The 18,567-nt window shown below is 40.0% G+C and overlaps 2 protein-coding genes across 4 annotated transcripts in view; one reads left to right on the forward strand and one right to left on the reverse strand.

Annotated features, from left to right (window-relative positions):
• Positions 1–1,447: 1,447 nt before the first annotated feature.
• Positions 1,448–18,527, forward strand: LOC131575386 (von Willebrand factor D and EGF domain-containing protein-like). Of its 3 annotated transcripts, XR_009276776.1 has the most exons (8): positions 1,448–1,711; positions 4,410–4,505; positions 6,331–6,435; positions 6,847–6,942; positions 8,515–8,714; positions 11,832–11,987; positions 15,645–15,743; positions 18,393–18,522. XR_009276776.1 is itself a non-coding variant. In XM_058830798.1 (5 exons), the coding sequence occupies exons 1-5, from the start codon at positions 1,534–1,536 to the stop codon at positions 8,622–8,624; spliced, it is 585 nt and encodes a 194-aa protein (XP_058686781.1). In that variant the 5' UTR covers positions 1,448–1,533; the 3' UTR covers positions 8,625–8,917. The 3 variants fall into 3 exon arrangements, 1 of the variants encoding a protein (XP_058686781.1); XR_009276777.1 differs by lacking the exons at positions 11,832–11,987; positions 15,645–15,743 and having other exon boundaries at positions 18,393–18,527; XM_058830798.1 differs by lacking the exons at positions 11,832–11,987; positions 15,645–15,743; positions 18,393–18,522 and having other exon boundaries at positions 8,515–8,917.
• Positions 12,634–18,567, reverse strand: part of VWDE (von Willebrand factor D and EGF domains) — a 45,258-nt gene continuing 39,324 nt past the window's right edge. The window contains exons 26-31 of the mRNA XM_058830800.1: positions 18,447–18,542; positions 17,861–17,956; positions 17,666–17,761; positions 16,287–16,382; positions 15,626–15,729; positions 12,634–14,503 (exon numbers count right to left, since the gene is read on the reverse strand). Of these exons, the coding sequence (XP_058686783.1) occupies positions 14,483–14,503; positions 15,626–15,729; positions 16,287–16,382; positions 17,666–17,761; positions 17,861–17,956; positions 18,447–18,542 (509 nt within the window). The 3' untranslated portion in view covers positions 12,634–14,482. The remainder of the gene's footprint in view (positions 14,504–15,625; positions 15,730–16,286; positions 16,383–17,665; positions 17,762–17,860; positions 17,957–18,446; positions 18,543–18,567) is intronic.

An 18,567-nucleotide genomic window follows, 5' to 3' on the forward strand; every position in this document is an offset into this window, starting at 1 on the left:
AAGGCCAAAACCAGAGGAGATTGATGACCATGGTGAAGAGGCCCATTGCTCAGGGGGGGCAGGGCAGGTGTGGGGTACAAGTCTCTACTCACCAGCTGGAGCAAGGGCAGTGTACTGTGGTAGCACAGCAAGCACACCTGCAATCACTTGGCAAACGTCCACCTCAACTGGGCCAGAGCCCCTGTACCGAGTCCCTTGTGATGTTCAGGGTCTCTGCGGCAGTCGTGAGACAGATAGGAGAATCTTCGGACCGTCTCTTACATCTATAAAGCCAGGCTGAGAGCTGCGGCTATTCCTCCTGAAGAAAATGTTCTGTGAAGAATTTAGAGCATCTTCTGGTACCTAAAGAGCCCAGAGGAAAGCTGAAAAGGAACTTTTGACAAGGGCATGGGAGTGACAGGATATGGGAAAATGTCTTTAAACTGAAAAAGAGTGAATTTAGATCAGATATGAAGAGGAAATTCTTTACTGTGAGGGTGGTAAGGCACTAACACAAGTTGCCCAGAGAAGCAGTGGATGTCACATCCCTGGAAGTGTTCAAGGCCAGGCTGGATAAGGATTTGCAGTGGAAGGTGTGCCTCTTCACGGCAGGGATGTTTGAACCAGATGATTTTTAAGGCCCTTTTCAAACAAAGCCATTCTATGATTCTGTGAGACCCATATTCCTCTCCTTTGTCAGGTGGCAGCAAGTTCAGTCCATCAGTCCTCTCTCTGAAATCACCCTTTGAATATCATGTCATGATATTCACGTATGGCACCTTTAAAAATGGAAGTGTACAGAAATCAGAGTCTGTAGGGTCTCCAACAGGGCTATCCTGTCCTGGAAGAGGTGGCAGGGCCAGCATTTGTTGGGTGTGCCAGCAGGCAGGGTGCTAAGGCGGGCCCCTTGTCCAACACACTGTGTGACTACCTGGTGGCTGGTCCTCTGCTGTCAGAGGCATCTGTGCCTGCAGATAAAATCACAGGATCAGTCAGGTTGGAAAAGACCTCTCAGAAGATTGAGTCCAATCTATGACCGAACCACCACTAAGTCACTATGTGCCACATCCAGTCTTTCCTTAAACACCACGAAGGATGATGACTCCACCACCTCCCTGGGCAGCCCATTCCAGTGTCTAGAAACCCTTTCTGTGAAGAAATTCCTCCTAATGTTCACCCTAAACCTCCCCTGGTGCAGCCTGGGAGTATGTCCTCCTGTCCTGTGGCTGGTTTCCCGGGAGAAGAGGCCGACCCTCCCAGCTCCTTTCAGGGAGTTGTAGAGGGTGAGAAGGTCAGCCCTGAGCCTCCTTTCCCCGGCAGCCCGGGCCTGCGGGCGCACGGTGACCCGCTGGGGTGGCGGCCGCTCGGGGGGGCTCCCACCCCCCGGCACGGCACGGGGGGCGGCGGGGCCGGCGCTCAGCAGGAGGAGGAGGAGGAGGAGGAGTGGGAATGGACTGAGAGGGTAAAAGCGAGGGGAGCGTGAAGGAGCGGGGCTGAGAGGGGGGCGAGCGGAGCGGGACGAGCTGCCCGAGCCCGGGGCTGCCCTGCCGGGCCATGGCGCGGCGGGACGGCGGCGGGACGGCGCTGCGGCTGCTGCTGTGGCTGTGGCTGTGCGCGCTGTGCCCCGGCCCGGCCGCCGCTTGCAGCCCGCGCTGCCGGCACGGTGGGCTCTGCCTCGCCGACGGCTCCTGCCTCTGCTCCAAGGGCTACGAGGGCGAGCGCTGCCAGCACGGTAACGGGGGCGAACGCTGGCAGCACGGTAACGGGGGCGAGCGCTGGCAGCACGGTAACGGGGGCGGGCGGGGGGCGCCGGCAGCGATGGGCCCAGCGCTGCGCTCGCTCTCCCTCAGGCCGGCCCTCCCGCGAGCAGACCCTCCGGGAAGGTCTGAGGAGCTCGGGTGTGAGAGGCGGGTGGTGAGGGGCCGGGGAGGACCTAAGGAACGCAAGGTGGAAGAAGAGTTAAGGCAGTCTTTGGTAAGGTGAGGCAGTGATAGCAAACTGATGGAACACAGCCAAGAGCCAGTGTGAAGCCCTCGCGTTAGTAAGCGGACCGCCCTGTCGGAAATGGCTGTGCGTCCACAGAGAGCCTGTTGCCTCTGTTGGGTAAGAGGCCACTCGCTGGACAGGCTTTGGTGTTTTATTCCTCCTACCGATTTAACTGCATGCTTAAATACTTCCCTGGAAGTATTTAGGATTCACAGAATCAGTCAGGTTGGAAGGGACCAGAAGGTCATCTCTGCCCAGGCAGGGTCATCCCTAGAGCGCAGTGCACAGGACTGCTTCCAGATGGTTCTTGAGTGCTTTTGGAGTCATGACAGCATTCTAAGCCACAGAGTCATTTAACTAGTATCTCTAGATGCAATTAGCCAGGACTAATCAAATGAGTACGTAAGAAAGTAGGTTGTTTTCTGGATTTCTTTTTGTTTAGGATACGTTGTGATTGTAAAAGTGCTGTCGTTTACTTCCTGGATGTTACCTGACACACAGGGTCATTTGTACATCCCATTTCCATGGCAGGAGCCGTAAAGCTAGGGTGGAGTCTGTTCCTGTTGGTTGCCATGGAGAGACAAAGTATTTTTGAAAATACCACCTAATGTGCGAAAGCAAACATCATGAAGAAGAGTTGTAGCTTAAACCCTATTCAGTGTATCACGTTAGATTACTGATTTACTAATTTTCTTGTTTAAAAGTTTAACTGTAGAGCTTGTGGCTATTAAATGCTAAAGAATCACTCAGTATCAGGAGCTTTACATGTTGTCCTATGTGAAGAGATGGTAAAATTGTACAACATTTGTTCTAATTTTCAATGTCCTTCATTTAAAATGGGATTTTTTTTTAACTCTGAAATGAGATGCTGAAAATTTTATTCAGCACTGTAATCATTCATGGAGAGTTGTTTCATTTTGAGGCTGAGGCTAGCAGGTGGTGACAACTGATGTATAGCTAATGTGCTGTGCAGTGGAGATTAAAAGTTATACTGTATGAACTGTCCCAAAAACTGTTGGTTCCTAGACATTTAGGGTTTAGGGGAGAGATGAAATATTGGTGGAGAGGCAGATCAATTCTTGAACTAGAAAAGTGAAGTGTCTGGAATTATTAAGAAAACCACTGAATCCTTGTGCTCATAAGGTCATCAATGTGGGGCAAAAAAAAAAAAAAGCTTCTTCAAGAAAGCCAAACTGAAAACTGTCTGAGATAACAGAGAAACAGAATTTTTCTTAAATTGGGAGCTCTTGTATGGCACTTCCAAAGAAATGAGAGCATCTGGTAAAAGTTAAGGAGAGCTGAGCACTGGCTGGTTTTTTCATACCGCTCTGTCCTTTCTTTGCCTGCTAATTCTCGTTCTGCAGGTACTAATGTGAAAAGTCCTCTAGTCCTCTATTCTGCAGCTGGGTTTCTTAAGAGTGCAATAAGTATATGAGGACAAAATCAGGATGGTGTTACTCATTGTTCATCGTTTTCATACTTTCCACCCATCCAGTCAAAGAATAAGTAGAGAGCTCATCTCACACCACCAGCTAACTCAGATGAGACTCCCAGGAACAGATGAGTTTCTAAAACCCGTGTGTGAATAAATGAATGTTTTCTCAGACTGCAGGGCTAATTCAGAGATGATTATGACTAGCAAAGAGTGTATGTGATAGGTAATTTATTTGCAATCTTACAGGATTTATCCAGGATTTTTGCAAAATTAAGATTTTTATTTGTACCTTATCAAACCTGTCCAAGCTGTCAGCAATGAAAAAGTTGCAGGATTTGTGATGATCATAGATGCTTTTCTCCCAACACATGATTAGAGTTATGAGAAAAGTTACATTTATCTTGGATGCTTGCTAAACAAACACCATACATTTCAGAAAGGTTTCTGAAAAGCCAGCTGAAGCAAAAAAAGGGAATAAAAGAGCACTGGTGAGAAAGAAATCCTGACTTCCTTCTGGAGACATTTTAGAGAAGAGATATAAGGAACAGAGCATATAGTTTTCCTGAAGAGGAATGAAGGAATCCAGTAAAAAGTCTGATATTTCATCTTAAGAATCGCATGATACCTCTCAAGTTGCAACATCTTTTTATTGAATCATTCTTATCACCTATTTTCTTGCCTGTTATTTCTCCATTTCAGTTATCAAAAGCTTTTTTGGCAGTCCAGCTGTGTTCCTTTTTTAATATGGGTCTTTCTTCTGCCTGTTCTGTCCAGGCCCAAATCATTCCTTAGTTTTGAGTGCTTAAAAGCTTAGTATGGTGGAGCACTTCCTATGCAGGGAAATGATTTCACCTTATCAGCAATGTAAGATGACATGGCAGATATATCTTAGAAAATACGAAGACAAAATGATGGAAAAATAATGTGCAAATTTCTTATGTAATTAAGTAGTAACTTTAGTAAGATTCACCAGTGTTTATTTAACCTTTCTTTGTTGTCTATCTTACAGCTACATGTTATCCAAAATGCAAAAATGGGGGAGAGTGTCTCCGACCTGGAAAATGCAGATGTCCACCTGGCTATGGGGGTAGATACTGTCATAAAGGTAAGAGCCAAGGAAGTGGTAGCTTGGAAAGACAAGGAGTTTGAAAACAGATTACATTAATTTAGGATGCTTCAAGTTCTGGATCTAAGGCACTTTGAAGTAATGACCTTAATTCTGTAACTCTCTGACATTACTATCAAGGCATGCATGGCTTAGAGCATCTGCATGCTTGCAGGAGGATGGGTTGGAGTACATGTACTGAAATATGTTGTGAGAATCTGAGGGAGCTTTTTGCCTTGGAAAATACATTTTTAATGTCCTATGTAAATATTCCATTTAGCTTTATAACAGATTCTTTCTAAATAATTTATTGAGATGGCTTGTATAGACACATATTTCTCCATTAAGTAGTTGAAAATTTTATATAGTATTTTATGTAGTATCTGCAACATTGAGGGCCAGTCATTGAGGATATGTTTGGCAATTGTTGCGAGTTAATGGGAAATGACAGAGAAGGAGTAGCGAAGACCAGTTTTTATGGTTTTGTGAAGCCTATTGAACACATGCATGTATTGGAAAAGGCAGTCCAAGAAAACACTGTTGTACATGTACAAACTTGTGGTCTGAGGCAATGTGCTATTATAGAATCTCACAAAATCACAGACTGCGTGAGGTTAGAAGGGACCTCTGGAGGTCATGATTTCCAAGCTCCCTGCTCAAGCAGGGCTACCTAGAGCTAGCTGCTGAAGGCCATATCTTCATGGCTTTTGAATATCTCCAAGGACAGAGACTCCCAGAGCAATCTGTACCAGCATTTGGTCACCCTCACTATGAAGACCTGCTGATGATTTTCCTTAATGCCTGGAAATGGTTTCCAGACTCATCTCTTGTATTACCTCACCGGGAGCTGAGGTGAGGTAGACCAGCCTGTAGTTCTCTGGGACCTTCTTGCCCTTCTAGAAGACTAGAGTAATATTTGCTTTCATCCAGTCCTCATGCACTTCTCTCTGTCATCATGATGGATCAAATACAATCAGTATTAAATGGATTAACTTACATTGTGTGACAAAGTAATATGCAAAAAAACACTGAAGAGCTTTTCTGGCTGTGCTGGATTTGACTTGCATGTCCTTGCACATTCAGTATTTGTGCCAAAAATCTGTTAGCTGAAATTGTGCTCAGTACTTGTGGTTGAACAAGAGATTTGGATATTTTATCTACAAATTATCAAGCAGACATCCCAACTGTTCATCTTTTTAGTGAAGGATAGTTGTTTCTCTTCAATAGAGTGAAGGTACTATATAATATACATTCATACTTGTGACAGAAAGCACTTAATTGTACAGAACAGTATTGTGCTCTCCACAGTTGATACCAATCGTATGTCTAGCATAAATAACGCTTCATTAACGAGGCCTTCAGGGCTTTGATGTGTAGAACAATTCCAAAATGAGGAGGCTAACTCAAGTATTTGGCCTTTGGGAAGGTACTGCTTAACTTGACTATAGTCATATATATATATATATATATGACTATATGACAATAGTAATTTGTCAAAGTAATATCCTCTTCTCTTCTTCCTCTTGTTACATGTAGGTCCTGTCAGGGAAGGAAATATGTGAATCCTTAACCATGTGTTATTGGCTTACTAGCTGTGATTTGGCAAGTCTGATATGAATATGCATGTTAGTAGTTCCTGTGGTGTAGCTGATGAACAGTGGTGTTACTGGTGAGAAGCAGAGCAGTGCCTTGCTCTGAACAGTTGAAATTTTAGTTTTTGAAGACATGATAAAACAAGTAGTTGATGCCAGACGAGCTGTTTAAAGACAATTATTTGAAGTCCTGTGCTGCTTCTGAAATGCCCAGTGTATTCTGTTTTCCACAGTAAGCTGTGAAGGAGGGTGTCAGAATGGTGGGGAATGTGTCTCTGTCAATGGAGTTGTGAAGTGCCTGTGTGCTTCTGGCTGGACAGGATCAAGATGCCAGGAAGGTGCGTGTCTACATTTGTGCAAATTTTTATATTAGTTCTAAAACTGCAATAACAAAATAATTTTAAATGTATTAGGAACTAATAAGTATGGAAATGTCATTGCATTACTACAGAACTGAGTGACCTACATTATGTGTACTTACACAGATAAAATATGTGAAAATATTTTGCATTAAGGTGTACAACTTTTCACATTTAAACCAAGATTCATAACACTGTACCTATTTTTATTTTTTTTTCAATTTCCATAGTCTTAGAAATGCTTTTGGAGTTATACCAGTTGAATATCTGGCCTAGAAGAAAATGTGTTTTGCCATTTTGACTTGTATCATCCTGAATCTTTCATTCTGTCAGGATTCTTTTACATCAGTTTTATAAATCCTGCTGACTTACCCATTCTTTTTCTTGTAGCAATTTGTCCTCAAGGTTGTCGCAATAATGGAGCTTGTGTGGCTCCTGGGATTTGTAGCTGTCCAGCTGGATGGGTCGGTAGAGCATGTCACTTAGGTAAATGACTTCTGACATTTTTCATTTATTCTTTCCTCTGCTTGTTTGATTTACCAATCAAATTGTTCAAATCTTCAGGGCCTAACAAAGCTTCTAGGGAAGCTTTGAATCTAATCTTTGAATAGTAACTGAGAGCTGTTTCCACTTACTGGGGCTCTTACGAGTAGGGAGTAGGTGGCTGTTCATTTTGGTCAAAAACAGAACTTTGTCACTTTGAAAGATTCAGATTTTGGTTGTCACCAAGTTAATTACTTGGTGTGTTTTGTTCATATTTCTGAAACATTGTTTGTAAACTGAGACCCCAATATAAGGAGCTGAAAATTATGGAAGTACTATTGCTACTGGTGTGGGTTAGAAGCTTCATTAAATTTTATAGACATGTAAAATTGAAACTTGCTTCTCACTTTGGTTGATAGAACCAACTCCATGTGCTCTTAGAACTCTGAAAGCTGCCTGTAATTAGGATTAGTACTGACACTCTTGCTAAATGACCACTTCCATTTTCACAAACTTTGCTTCACAAAAGCAGGTGATTATAAAGTCTAATCTATACTTCTTGGGCATTGTATGCTTGTAACAGCACTGCCCTGATGCTAAAGGCAATAATCCTGAGACTACGAAAGGAAAGGTTGTTGTTTTTTTTGTTTGCTCTGTGAGACTGAAAAAACCCTTACGCAAACATTGGTTTTGAACTTGAATTGATATTGTAGGTGCAGGGTCTCTGGATTAAGTCCTCTGCATCTGATATTTTTGCATGGCTGTGGGCATGGCTGTGGCACTAAATCAGCTAGTGTTAGTTCTTCTACAATATATATGGTCAAGCAAACTAACAAGTAACGTTTTGATATTCCCATTGACCATCCAAATGCTTTTCCTTTATATTCATCAGTGTACTGAGATAGAGAGTGATATTAAAAGCCAAGTGTGGGAGTTGCAGAGAACTTAGAGAATGCGTAACTCCCTGCAGCCACAGTAGTGGCAGAAGTGTTCAGGTTCTTAATGTCAAAATAATCACTGTTCCCAAACTAACTAGATGTGCATCAAGTCTGACTTCTTTTGGTGTACATGCTCATAAACAAATTGCAGCCCCTGGCTTGTCAGCTGAACTGGTGTGTAGCAGGGGACAGCTGAAGCTGTGCCCACTCAGCTCGCCTCTGCTCTCATGGGGGAAGAGGAGGGCAGAGTGTGAGATACTGCTAGGATGTGACTGTTTCCTCATGGGTGTGGATTCAAGCACTGATTTGAATAAGTTTCAGCAGGAATTTTTATTGTTCTCTCACTTTTATGGGGGCATCCATCTCAAAAAAAGCCAGTGCCTTAAAGAACAGAAATTATAGTATTTTAAAAGGGAAATGGAGCATGAATAAGACTAGACGTAGTATGCCTGTATTCCAGCGAAGGCCACAATGCCATAAATTGAGAGACATTGCTTTTCAGTTCTTCCATTATGCTTTTATTTATATTGTCCCAGTGCAGTCACCAGGGAACAATCGTGCTACTGCAGTGAGACAAAAAGAAAAATGATCCTGTGTTGTGCTGAAGACATGCTGTGTATCTGGTGTCTCATTTCAGCTGTATGTAAACTGCCTTGCCAGAATGGAGGGAAATGCATCGCTCCAAACGTGTGTAGATGTCGACTGCCATACTCTGGGCCGCAGTGTACAAAGAAAAGGAAGGAATGAAGCAACTTCAGCCAAGATAAGCTGCACTTTTTTTCATGTAACTATACAGAGAGGAAGACTGCAGCAGTGGGTGACCTTAAAATAAACATGGTAACTTGATTTCAGACGGCTTTTTGTTGTCACTATATTAAGTACATACTTTTCTGTATGAAAGAAAGGTATTGCTGATTGTAGGAAAGTTGTTAAAATATCCAACTGAGTGCAGTGTATGACATGTTTTCTTCTTTTCTTCATAAGCAGAAATATTATGCCTTGATACAGCTGACCTTGAAATAAAATTTTCTTCAAATCAAGTACTTCAGAATAGATCTATGTTCTTCTTTTTGATTTTTCCTCTCCTTTGACTAGACTTACTGTGTTCTATAATTACATTTTTAAAAAGCACATGAAACAAAAAGCCCTCAATTCAGATCATCAGAAGTGAATGTTAGTTCAAATATAATTTGCCTTATTTGAGATTAAACAGTTGTGAGAGGAAACTTGCAGAGCTTGCATCTTTCTGGAACATTACCAAACTGCAAAGCATCTTATTTAAATCATGGTTATCACTTTATGCCTGCTTTCTGTCCCTCCCCTTCCAATCTGATCTGGATCTCAATCAGCTAAACAGTATTTCAAAAAAACCCCAACAACTAACACTTCCCTGCCAATATTTGTTCAGACAATTCTGCTGTTGCTTTCTAAAAGCTTAATCCACACTGATACTCTGAGACCTTATCTTGACTACTTCTACAGTCATATTATCTGATCATCTCTCAACTTCCAATAATTTCTTGTCCTTATCCCAGTGAGACAGGGAAATGCATTTTTCTTCTGGAGGCGTTGATAATTCTATGCTATTCAAGCCTGTGTTGTTACAGGAGCAGTATAATGGGAGGCTGCAGACTAGCAGTGAGGAAAAGCTGTGCCTGTCACAAATCACATGTGTGGGGGATGTTGACACTTGTCTTCTGGAGATGTGCCTGTTTGGCTTCATTTAGGTTTTGCAGCCTTTTGAATGGGCTGCAGAATGTCTAATGCAGAATACTGAGTCTCCTATGTTCGCTGTTCCTTGTCTCATTTGTGCTGTTTCTTGAATGGTACTGTTGAGGAAGGTTTTGCCAAAACATGCAAACTGAATCAGTTAACTTTACAAATGATGCTCAGATCTATTTTTATTTTTTTGAGAGTTTGATTTTCATTGTCTTCTAGATGAAACTGAAATTCTTTTTTTTTTTTTTTTTTGTGGGAGAATTTTAGCTATGCATTACTTTAGTCCATTTGTTGGAACAACATTTTAACTGAGTTTAACTACCAGAACATGTATCCTTCATGGGCAGTGACTTATATGGACCTGTTTCTCCTGGGATTAGAAGCCACTGAGCAAAGAGGTAAAGGTAATGGGGTCTTCTCAGTTACCAATCTTCCCTACGAGAGCGTGCCCAAGCATGCAGAGGGCAATTGAAAGGCAATGGCTTAGTTCCTGAGACTCCTGTTTACTGTTATGAACAATTGCTGCGTGGCATTGTTGTTCTCCTGCAATTGCTTTGAAGGCTCTTGCCTTTGGCTCAGAGGAAACCTGCTGCAGAGATGTTGTGAAGGATTTCCTGCAGGGACAGGGTACAACATAAGAGGAATGCACATTTTTTGTGCTGCTTTTGCTGGGAAACACTGGCTATTCCACACCTGCTGGTGAAAATGTGATTCTCGCGTGCAGAACATGATTTAATCAATGGTTCTGAAGTTTTATAATGATGGTGATGATGATGATGATGATGTAATTCTGTGTCACAGTCCATTACATCATGCCATAATTTAGAAATTCAGGAGTTAGGTTGAATATCTAAGGTGACATACTGTTTGCAGGAGAATGAATGAGAAAAAAAATTACTTGCACCAGACCCAGAATTTAGAATAAAATCAGTACTATGTAAATACAAAGAGGCATAATATCTCAGTATTATTATCAAAAAGACTGACTTCTACTAATAAAGACAAAAGTGACAGTAATAGTGGCTAGAAGCTGGAAGAGATATTGGCATTGTCAGGAGCAAGAGACCAGAAGCAGTCATTGAGAGACCTGTAATTGGTGCTTCTGAACAGGCCAAAACAAATGCTAATTTAGTTTCCTGTTTAGAAATGATTGAAGTAAGCAGTAATTTGATGCCACACAGAATGCAATGGCATATTTCAGAAATACTGCTTGAAAGCAGCACCATCTACTGGCTACAGTGTTCTTTATAGGTTTTTTTTTGTTTTGTTTTCATTTTAAGAAATATTTCTTCTTATCATTCAATTAAACTTGAAGTGAATTTAAAAGTGACTCTTCTAGTTAGTTAGAGTCGAACAATCTTAGAATGTGTTAATGACAGTCTGTGTCCTCAGATTATTATTTCCACAGTTAAACATACTAAAAAGACAAAGAGCTGTCAGTAATTCTTGTCTTTTGTTTGTTTTCTGCTCGCTGGAGGATTGAACATACTTGTTACAGCGTGTACTTTTTGGAGATAGCTATGTCTTCCTGTAGGGAAATAAGTCATGCATGCAGCTCAAAGGCTGAGAAAAGCAACACAGAACATGCTAGCTCCCTTATTTGTTAGGGCTAACTGTAACACCTTATACAGATACCCTGGTTTTCACTTAAACAACTGTAAAAATTTTAGGGGTATTGCAGTGGTTGCATTTTTGATACTGTCTTTCTAGAGTTTGCATGGAAAGGTGAGGTGTTTCTTCTTTTTGGTGTATTTACATGCACATTTTTATTTGCTTTCTCTTCTGCTTTAAGTGCTTCTGGCAAGAATGTATTTACTTGGTTTAGCTATAAAATATCATTTACTAGCTAAACTGTGGGCAGAAGTTGGGTAAAATGACTTGATACTAGTATGTGGCACCTTTAAATGACAGAAACTGCATAAACAACTTCAGTTATTCGCAAAACTTTCTAACCTCTAAATTTGGGTTGGTATATGTTCCTCAGTGTTGTGTTTTGAGAATTTAAATTTTCGGTTTTTCTGTTTGGACAAATAATGGAGTAGGTATAGCCAATTTGTAAATTAGCTTCAGTTGTTATAGCTATTTACTTAAGGGCTTCTGCTGATACTTCTTCGTGAGTTTGCTTTTGATAAATGGAAATGTTAACTTGCTTTCTCTTTTCAGCTATGAAAATATATAATTAACTTTTGTAAAAAGAAAGACCCTTTCCCACTTGTGTTTTTTTTTAAATCATAGCCAGCATGACTATCTGTGGTATCTTCTGTGATACAAACTCTTCAGAGAGCATTCACTGTACTGCAGTTTAAAAGATCTTTTCAAGATCAGGGTCAAAAATCAATGTGCACTTAGAAGAATTTCTGCTGGCCTGCAGAGCAACTGTAGTACAACCAGGTAATAAATAGATGATTTACATAGGTACCTTCCAGCATCTTTAGTATCTAAAGAAATCACACAAGAAAATTCAGCCAAGATACTGGTATTGTGCATAATGTGGTAAGAATCACCGCAAAATCTTTAGTTTCATACAAGTTGCCCTTTATTCCTTCAGAGTGGAACTGTGTCGACTCCAACCCTTCTCCCCACTCCAACATCCCCTAACTCTTTTGGGCCTAATTGCAGTTTACAATTTTAGCTGTTCTGTTAACCTCTGTACACAAGCTCTCTATATAAATCCACATCTTGTTACACTGACCAATTTTACTGTATTGTTGCCAAGCGCTTTCTAATTACAGTGAATTCTGTTTCATGTGTATGATGGACAATGTGGTAACAAAATAGTTTCAACTAATCATATAATTAATGGGCAGTTTTGAAGTAGCTGTCTTGCATGTACTAATAATTTTTCTGCACAATGTGCTTGCTGGAAAATAGCAAAAATAGCCCAACTTAGCACTGAGCATTTTTAGCTACTGTAGCAAAACTCTGGATGTGCTTTTGTTCACACAGCTTGCATTTGGAAAATGTAAAATAATTTCTGCCTTTAAAACCATTGAAAATAATCAGCAAACACTAACAATTATAATAAAAAAAACCTTTATTTGCGCCTGAAATCCTTGAAATGCACATATATATATTGATTGAGTTTTGTGAGTGAAGGACTGCACAAACTCATTAACCAAAGTACTACTAGCAGTGCTCCAGGCAGATGTTCTCTTTCTCTTTTGCACAGCACCTCTTTAAACGACACATGGAACAGCAGTGACTACAAAATGAGATTATATGATATTGGTGTGTTTGTACCCTAACAACTTTTTCAGTACCTTGTGTATCCAAAACAGTTCCAAGGGCTAGTCAGATTTTGTTCATCGACATCTTTGTGAGATGTGAGAAAGGAAACGATTCAAGAGGAGTAGGTTTTAAATAATATAATGGTTCCCAGATCATCAGGCTATCAGCCATGTGGATGCTTGATTGAAAGAAACTATGGAAACACTGAAATTTAAAATGCAAATGGGAAATTGGACATTTTTTAAATACACCAGTCAGGCACTTGGAAATCCATGAGGTATCATTCTGGAATAATGCTAAGCTCACAAAATGCCAATTTACTTTGCAAGATGGCTTCAGACAATCAAAAGGTGAGGAGAAATCTAGGCACAGAGCTTCTAAGAACTATGATTTGGAAATCAGCACCCCAAAATGGCAGTAAACTGCAAAATTACCTCTATTTTCTTCCTGTTTAAAATTAGGGTACATGAACTGAATTTTGCTTAGGAGAACAGGAAGTCATAATGTTTCTTTTTGGCTTAAAAAACCAAATCAGTAAACTTCAATGGCTTAGCTAAAGGGTTATCGGTGTCTATTACCAGAGCTCACTTTGTTATGGCAGGAACAGAAATGTCTTTTACAGCTCTAGGAGAAAATAACAGTCCTCTGTAGGAAACTTCAGAGAAACTGGAATTTTATTTTTTAAAAAACTGTCTGGAAGCTGGTAGGTGGTAACAGTTCATTGGAACAATCGGTAATGGAAAAAAAGTCCGCTGTGAAGACTTTACAAATACTTTCTGACATGATGAGTATGGATGGAATGATGCACAACAAATTTCCTATTTTAAGATTCAGCATTACTGAAAGCATTGTTAATTTTCTCTAAGAGTCTTGGGAACAAAATTTCCTCGTATTACTAACTGTCATCTTAGACAGGGGCATAAAAGTCTTACAGACACAGGAATAATTCAGTAGCTGGCTCTTCAAATTCATGACTGTAAGTAATGAAGTCAAAACAGAGAAGTTGGGATCTGTCTTCTGGCTGCAAAGGCCTGTCATAGATAAATCAGAGTCATTCTGCCATCTGGCTGACTGTTAACATGACAGTAGGCCTTGCCTTCATCATCAGTAGCCCAGCCTCAGTTCTGGTTTCCCTTCCTTCCTTGCTACTGGCTTGTACAACAAGGCCAATGTAAGTACAAAATAAGAAAAAAACAGTTCTGCTTTTCCTTTGGTTGGTAGCCAAATTATATTGATGTAAACAGTGTTTGCAAACAGCAGGTACCATTCACAAGTGCAGAAGTGCTGCCTTCTTTGCTAGAGTCACCCAACAGCTGCTACAGTCTTGTTCCCTCAACAGAAATTTCACAGTCCGGTTGTCTACATGAATAAACTGCAGAATTTTGGGTTCAGTCATCAGATTTGGAATTCAATGAAGAGATCAGAGGCTGTGGGGTTTGTACACGAGGTAGCAAAAAATTACAGGAATATACGTAATTTTAATGACTACAAGATTGTTGTTTTGAAGCTCACCAACATTTGTGATTAATATCAATCTTTAAAATAAGGCTTCTGAATATTCCTTTCATTTAAATGAACTCTGTAATTGCCTTCAACCCTTTTTCTATTTTCAAGTCTCATACATCCATGCAGCATTGCAATTGAATTGCCATACCACTTCAACCATGATGTCTTTGCACCTTGGAGAGAGAAAACAAATATTAAAACCAGACTTTAATGAGGCCACCCATTTTTATGATAAAGTTTATGAAACTATTTTAATGAATCTCTGCTTGCCTGATATGCAGAATCACAACATTAACTTAAACTTGTGCTTATAGTTTTGTTTCATTAAGAAAATGTGCCATTTTGATCAATGTATGATACAGCACTGTCTGACTGACAATATACATATTTTCTCAACTAAAAATAGACTAACTCTATGCAGGACATATATATGAAATCAAAAATCAAAATTATTTCTCTCTTCGGGTCACATTTTAGAAATCCATATTACAAACATTACAGTCTTATTGATATAGGATGTGTAGTTGCATACTTTCAAAATATGTATGAGCATTTCTTTGTTTCAGTTTTTGAAACACATCTACCCCATCTCTCAATTCTGCTGGCAGCACAAATGTGTCTAAATACACTGAAATTAAAAGAAGATAAACACCATAGATGATGCAAGAAGAGCAGAATGCTTTTACTTCAGACATCACAAAACAGTTAGTTGTAATAAACTAAAATGTTTAACCAAATTACTTCAGTGAGTGAGCATCAGCACTCAAGCAAGGGAATCCAACAGAAAACAGCATGACTAAACAGAGAAATGGTCATCATTCCCTCTGATACAAAAAAGTAAAGTTATTCCTAAGTTACACTTGATGAACTGACTGGCAGTGTAGTTAGTTGGGGAAAGATCAAGCTTGATGCAAACTAAGAAAAGTCATCAGTAGGACACTCTTTCCTAAAATGGGGCTAGATGCTGGAAAATAAAATACTGGCTGTTGTGAAGAGGGTAGTTATCAATTCCTACTGCATGACAGGAGACAATCAGCTTAATTTGAAACAAAGCAAGTTTATATTTGATGCTGAGAACAATTCTGTAAGTATTAGAACCTAAAAATTACTGGAAAAGCTCTTAGGAATTCAATTAACTTTCCCTTGTTCCAGAGTGAAAGGAAGAAATTAGACAAAATACACATTTGTATTTGTATTTGTATAATATCATGCTACTTCACTGGACACAGGTGGACTAGTTAATTAACACCCAAATCAGTGTATTGTGATGGTGTCTTGGCTCTACCTGAATTTACCTGAATTTTCTTCCCACAGAGGACTCCAGTATAACCTGGACGACAAGAGCACACATTGGGCAATACACACTTGCCTCCAAACAGACACTTCTGGCTGCACACAGCTAAAACAAGAGAGGTACATATGAGGCTTTATTCATGGACACATCTTCATGAAGGAGAAGTGGATTCTATCTCTAGATACTTATTCTGTTTGTTATAGGAACCAAGACCTTAGAAGGTATTTTCACAGGGTAACACCCCTCAGTGTAAGGAGACTTAAAGGTCACGTGCAGCCAACAGTGTTCCTATGTCTATCCCATCCCCCTTTTGCTTTGATGCAGATTTCATGTGAAAACATGCTGAGGGCATGAATGAGACTGAGCAAAGAACATGAGTAAGGTGTTTTTTAGCACATCTTGCTATTTCAAGCTATCACAATGGCCTCTCAGGGCTTGTGCAGCAGCACATAGCACTGGAGCAAACCAACATACACGGCCACGGTCCCAGAGTGCCATCAGATCCTGGAGGGCTTCGGAAGGAGTAGAGCAATCTCTACTCTTTATCCTGCCAGATGTGGGTAAACTACATCCAAGGTGTAGGAGGACTTTTCTGCACTGTGCATGGCTGAAGCAGTCTGAACTGTGCAGAGACAAGAGGTTTCAGGTTGCATCATTCTTACGTGTTTGACACTGGATTCCTTCCCACTGTGGAGGACAATGACAGGTACTCGGTCCAATACACTCCCCACCATTCTTACATTCCTGAAGACAGATTGCTGCACAAACATCACCACAAAGTATGGTTATATCCCAAGTGGTTACACTGAGTTATTATTCAGATTTCAGGATGCTCACAAGAGGTGGAGTGCTTTTCATACACAAGAGTCACATCATCTTCATTCAAATATATGTCTAAGGCCAACAGGACATTAAAGAAGAGAGGCAACTAGAAAGAAAAAGCCCTATAACCAAAACCCACATTCAGAGGTTCTGCAGTGTAGCAATCAGAGATTGCTACAAAAGCCTGAAATACAAAATTAAGAGAGCACCATTAAAGAGCTCTATTTTTTCCAAATTTAGCTTTCTAAAGGACACACCTTGGCAAGAGATCTTTTGTCTGTCATTCAACTGAACACCCAATGAATTAGCTCAAGAATATTTGATCTAAAGTTATTTTCTATGACTCATTTGTCTGCACATTTTTCCCTGCTTATTAAGCCATGATAAAACCTACCATTATTTCCATTCATTCATAGCTGACTATTTGATTATCAAATCTTCCACGGTGTCCAAGGATATCTCACCCCTGTAAATACTGCTAATATTTATTTCTTTTTCAAAAAACAACCCCTTTCCAATAATTACAGAAAGTAATAACAGGGAGATTTATTTTTCCTCCATGCCATTAGAGAGCTCATTGCTCACATCAGTTCTCAAGCCTTGGGTGGGTACTCTGAAAGACACTAACAAGTTAGCTATGGGATTTTTACCACCCATACTCATGCTGATTTTCATGCAGACTGTGCTTTTATCCATGCTGATAAAATTTATTTATGCACTATCAATATCTTTATTAAGATACAATGTGACCCACAGATATGCAACCATCACAGTCTTATTTCTACCTGTCCTAAAGAGCTTGTGCCCACTGGATCATTTATTCACAACACATCCAACTGTTTCCAGTTTTCTAATATTTCACTGAACTTCTTTTCCTATTACAGCTGTTATATGTCCTACAGCACAAATTTCTTTTGCTTTTTTGACTCATGTCTTTGCAGAAATGCAGATTTTTTTATTTAGACAAGAATCCAGAAAGAAACAAATAATATTTCCTATACAAGAATTTCACAGATATTTCAGTCCCATGATTTAGCCTAAGAACTTCCTGGTACTAGTTCTCCATCCTAAATTTTGCTGCCAAGACAACTGGTTTTTTCAATGTGTATATATTCTTAACTTCTTTGGCACTAACTTTGTATTACTTGTGTGGCAGAGTTGCCCTGAGTCTCATATTAGTTTTAAGGTATGGCTCTCCTGATAACTACAAGGTACTTACGAGTATTACATCTTTTTCCTCTCCATCCTGAAGGACAAGAGCAAATGTTTGGGCCTACACATCTTCCTCCATTCATACACCTTGGCTCACAGACACCTTAAAATCAAAAACATTTGCTGTTTAATACACTTAACTGATTACAGAATAATTTATTGGTTATTTTTGGATCACAGGAAGATTTTAACACTGGCTTACTTTTTTCACATCTTCTGCCTGTGTACCCATCAGGACAAGTACAGACATTATTTCTCATGCAATGACCACCGTTCTTACAAGGAGGGCTGCAGACAGCTAAGACACAGACAGGAGGAAAAGGCTGTAGTTTGCATTTTGATTTAATGATATACTTTTGGAAAACAAAAGTGAAACACTACAATTCTGACAGCTTGTATGTACATTCAGCACTATCAGGCCTGCCTTGTAAAAATCATATTAATGTGGTTTGGTGTAAAAATCAATAGTAAAGACAAAATCAGATAAAAAGGAGTCAATGTTGGCAACTGTATGTGTACAGAATTAACCAGTCTACACATAACATACAATGGAACTGGATGAAAGCTGCTTAAATGTTGAGTGGAATACAAGACTAATTTTGAGTCCTCATTCTCCTTGGACAGTTGTTGAATGAGCCATAAAATCTAAAAAATAATGTAATCTATGTTTTACACCACTTCTCCTGAGATATGTGACTTGATTGTTGATTTTGTGTCTTAATGTTTTCTCACAGATTTCCTCATAATCACAACTAAGGAGTGTGGAGAAGAAAAAAAGAAAGTATTACCATTCTGACAGTGGGCACCAAAGAATCCACGTGGACACAGGCAAACGTCTGGCTTAGTACAGGAACCACCATTGAGACACACAGGATTACACATTGCTGCAGAAATAGGGTCAGGAAGAGT

This window comes from Poecile atricapillus, chromosome 2 (assembly GCF_030490865.1).
Source record: "Poecile atricapillus isolate bPoeAtr1 chromosome 2, bPoeAtr1.hap1, whole genome shotgun sequence".
Classification (NCBI taxonomy): Eukaryota; Metazoa; Chordata; class Aves; order Passeriformes; family Paridae; genus Poecile; species Poecile atricapillus.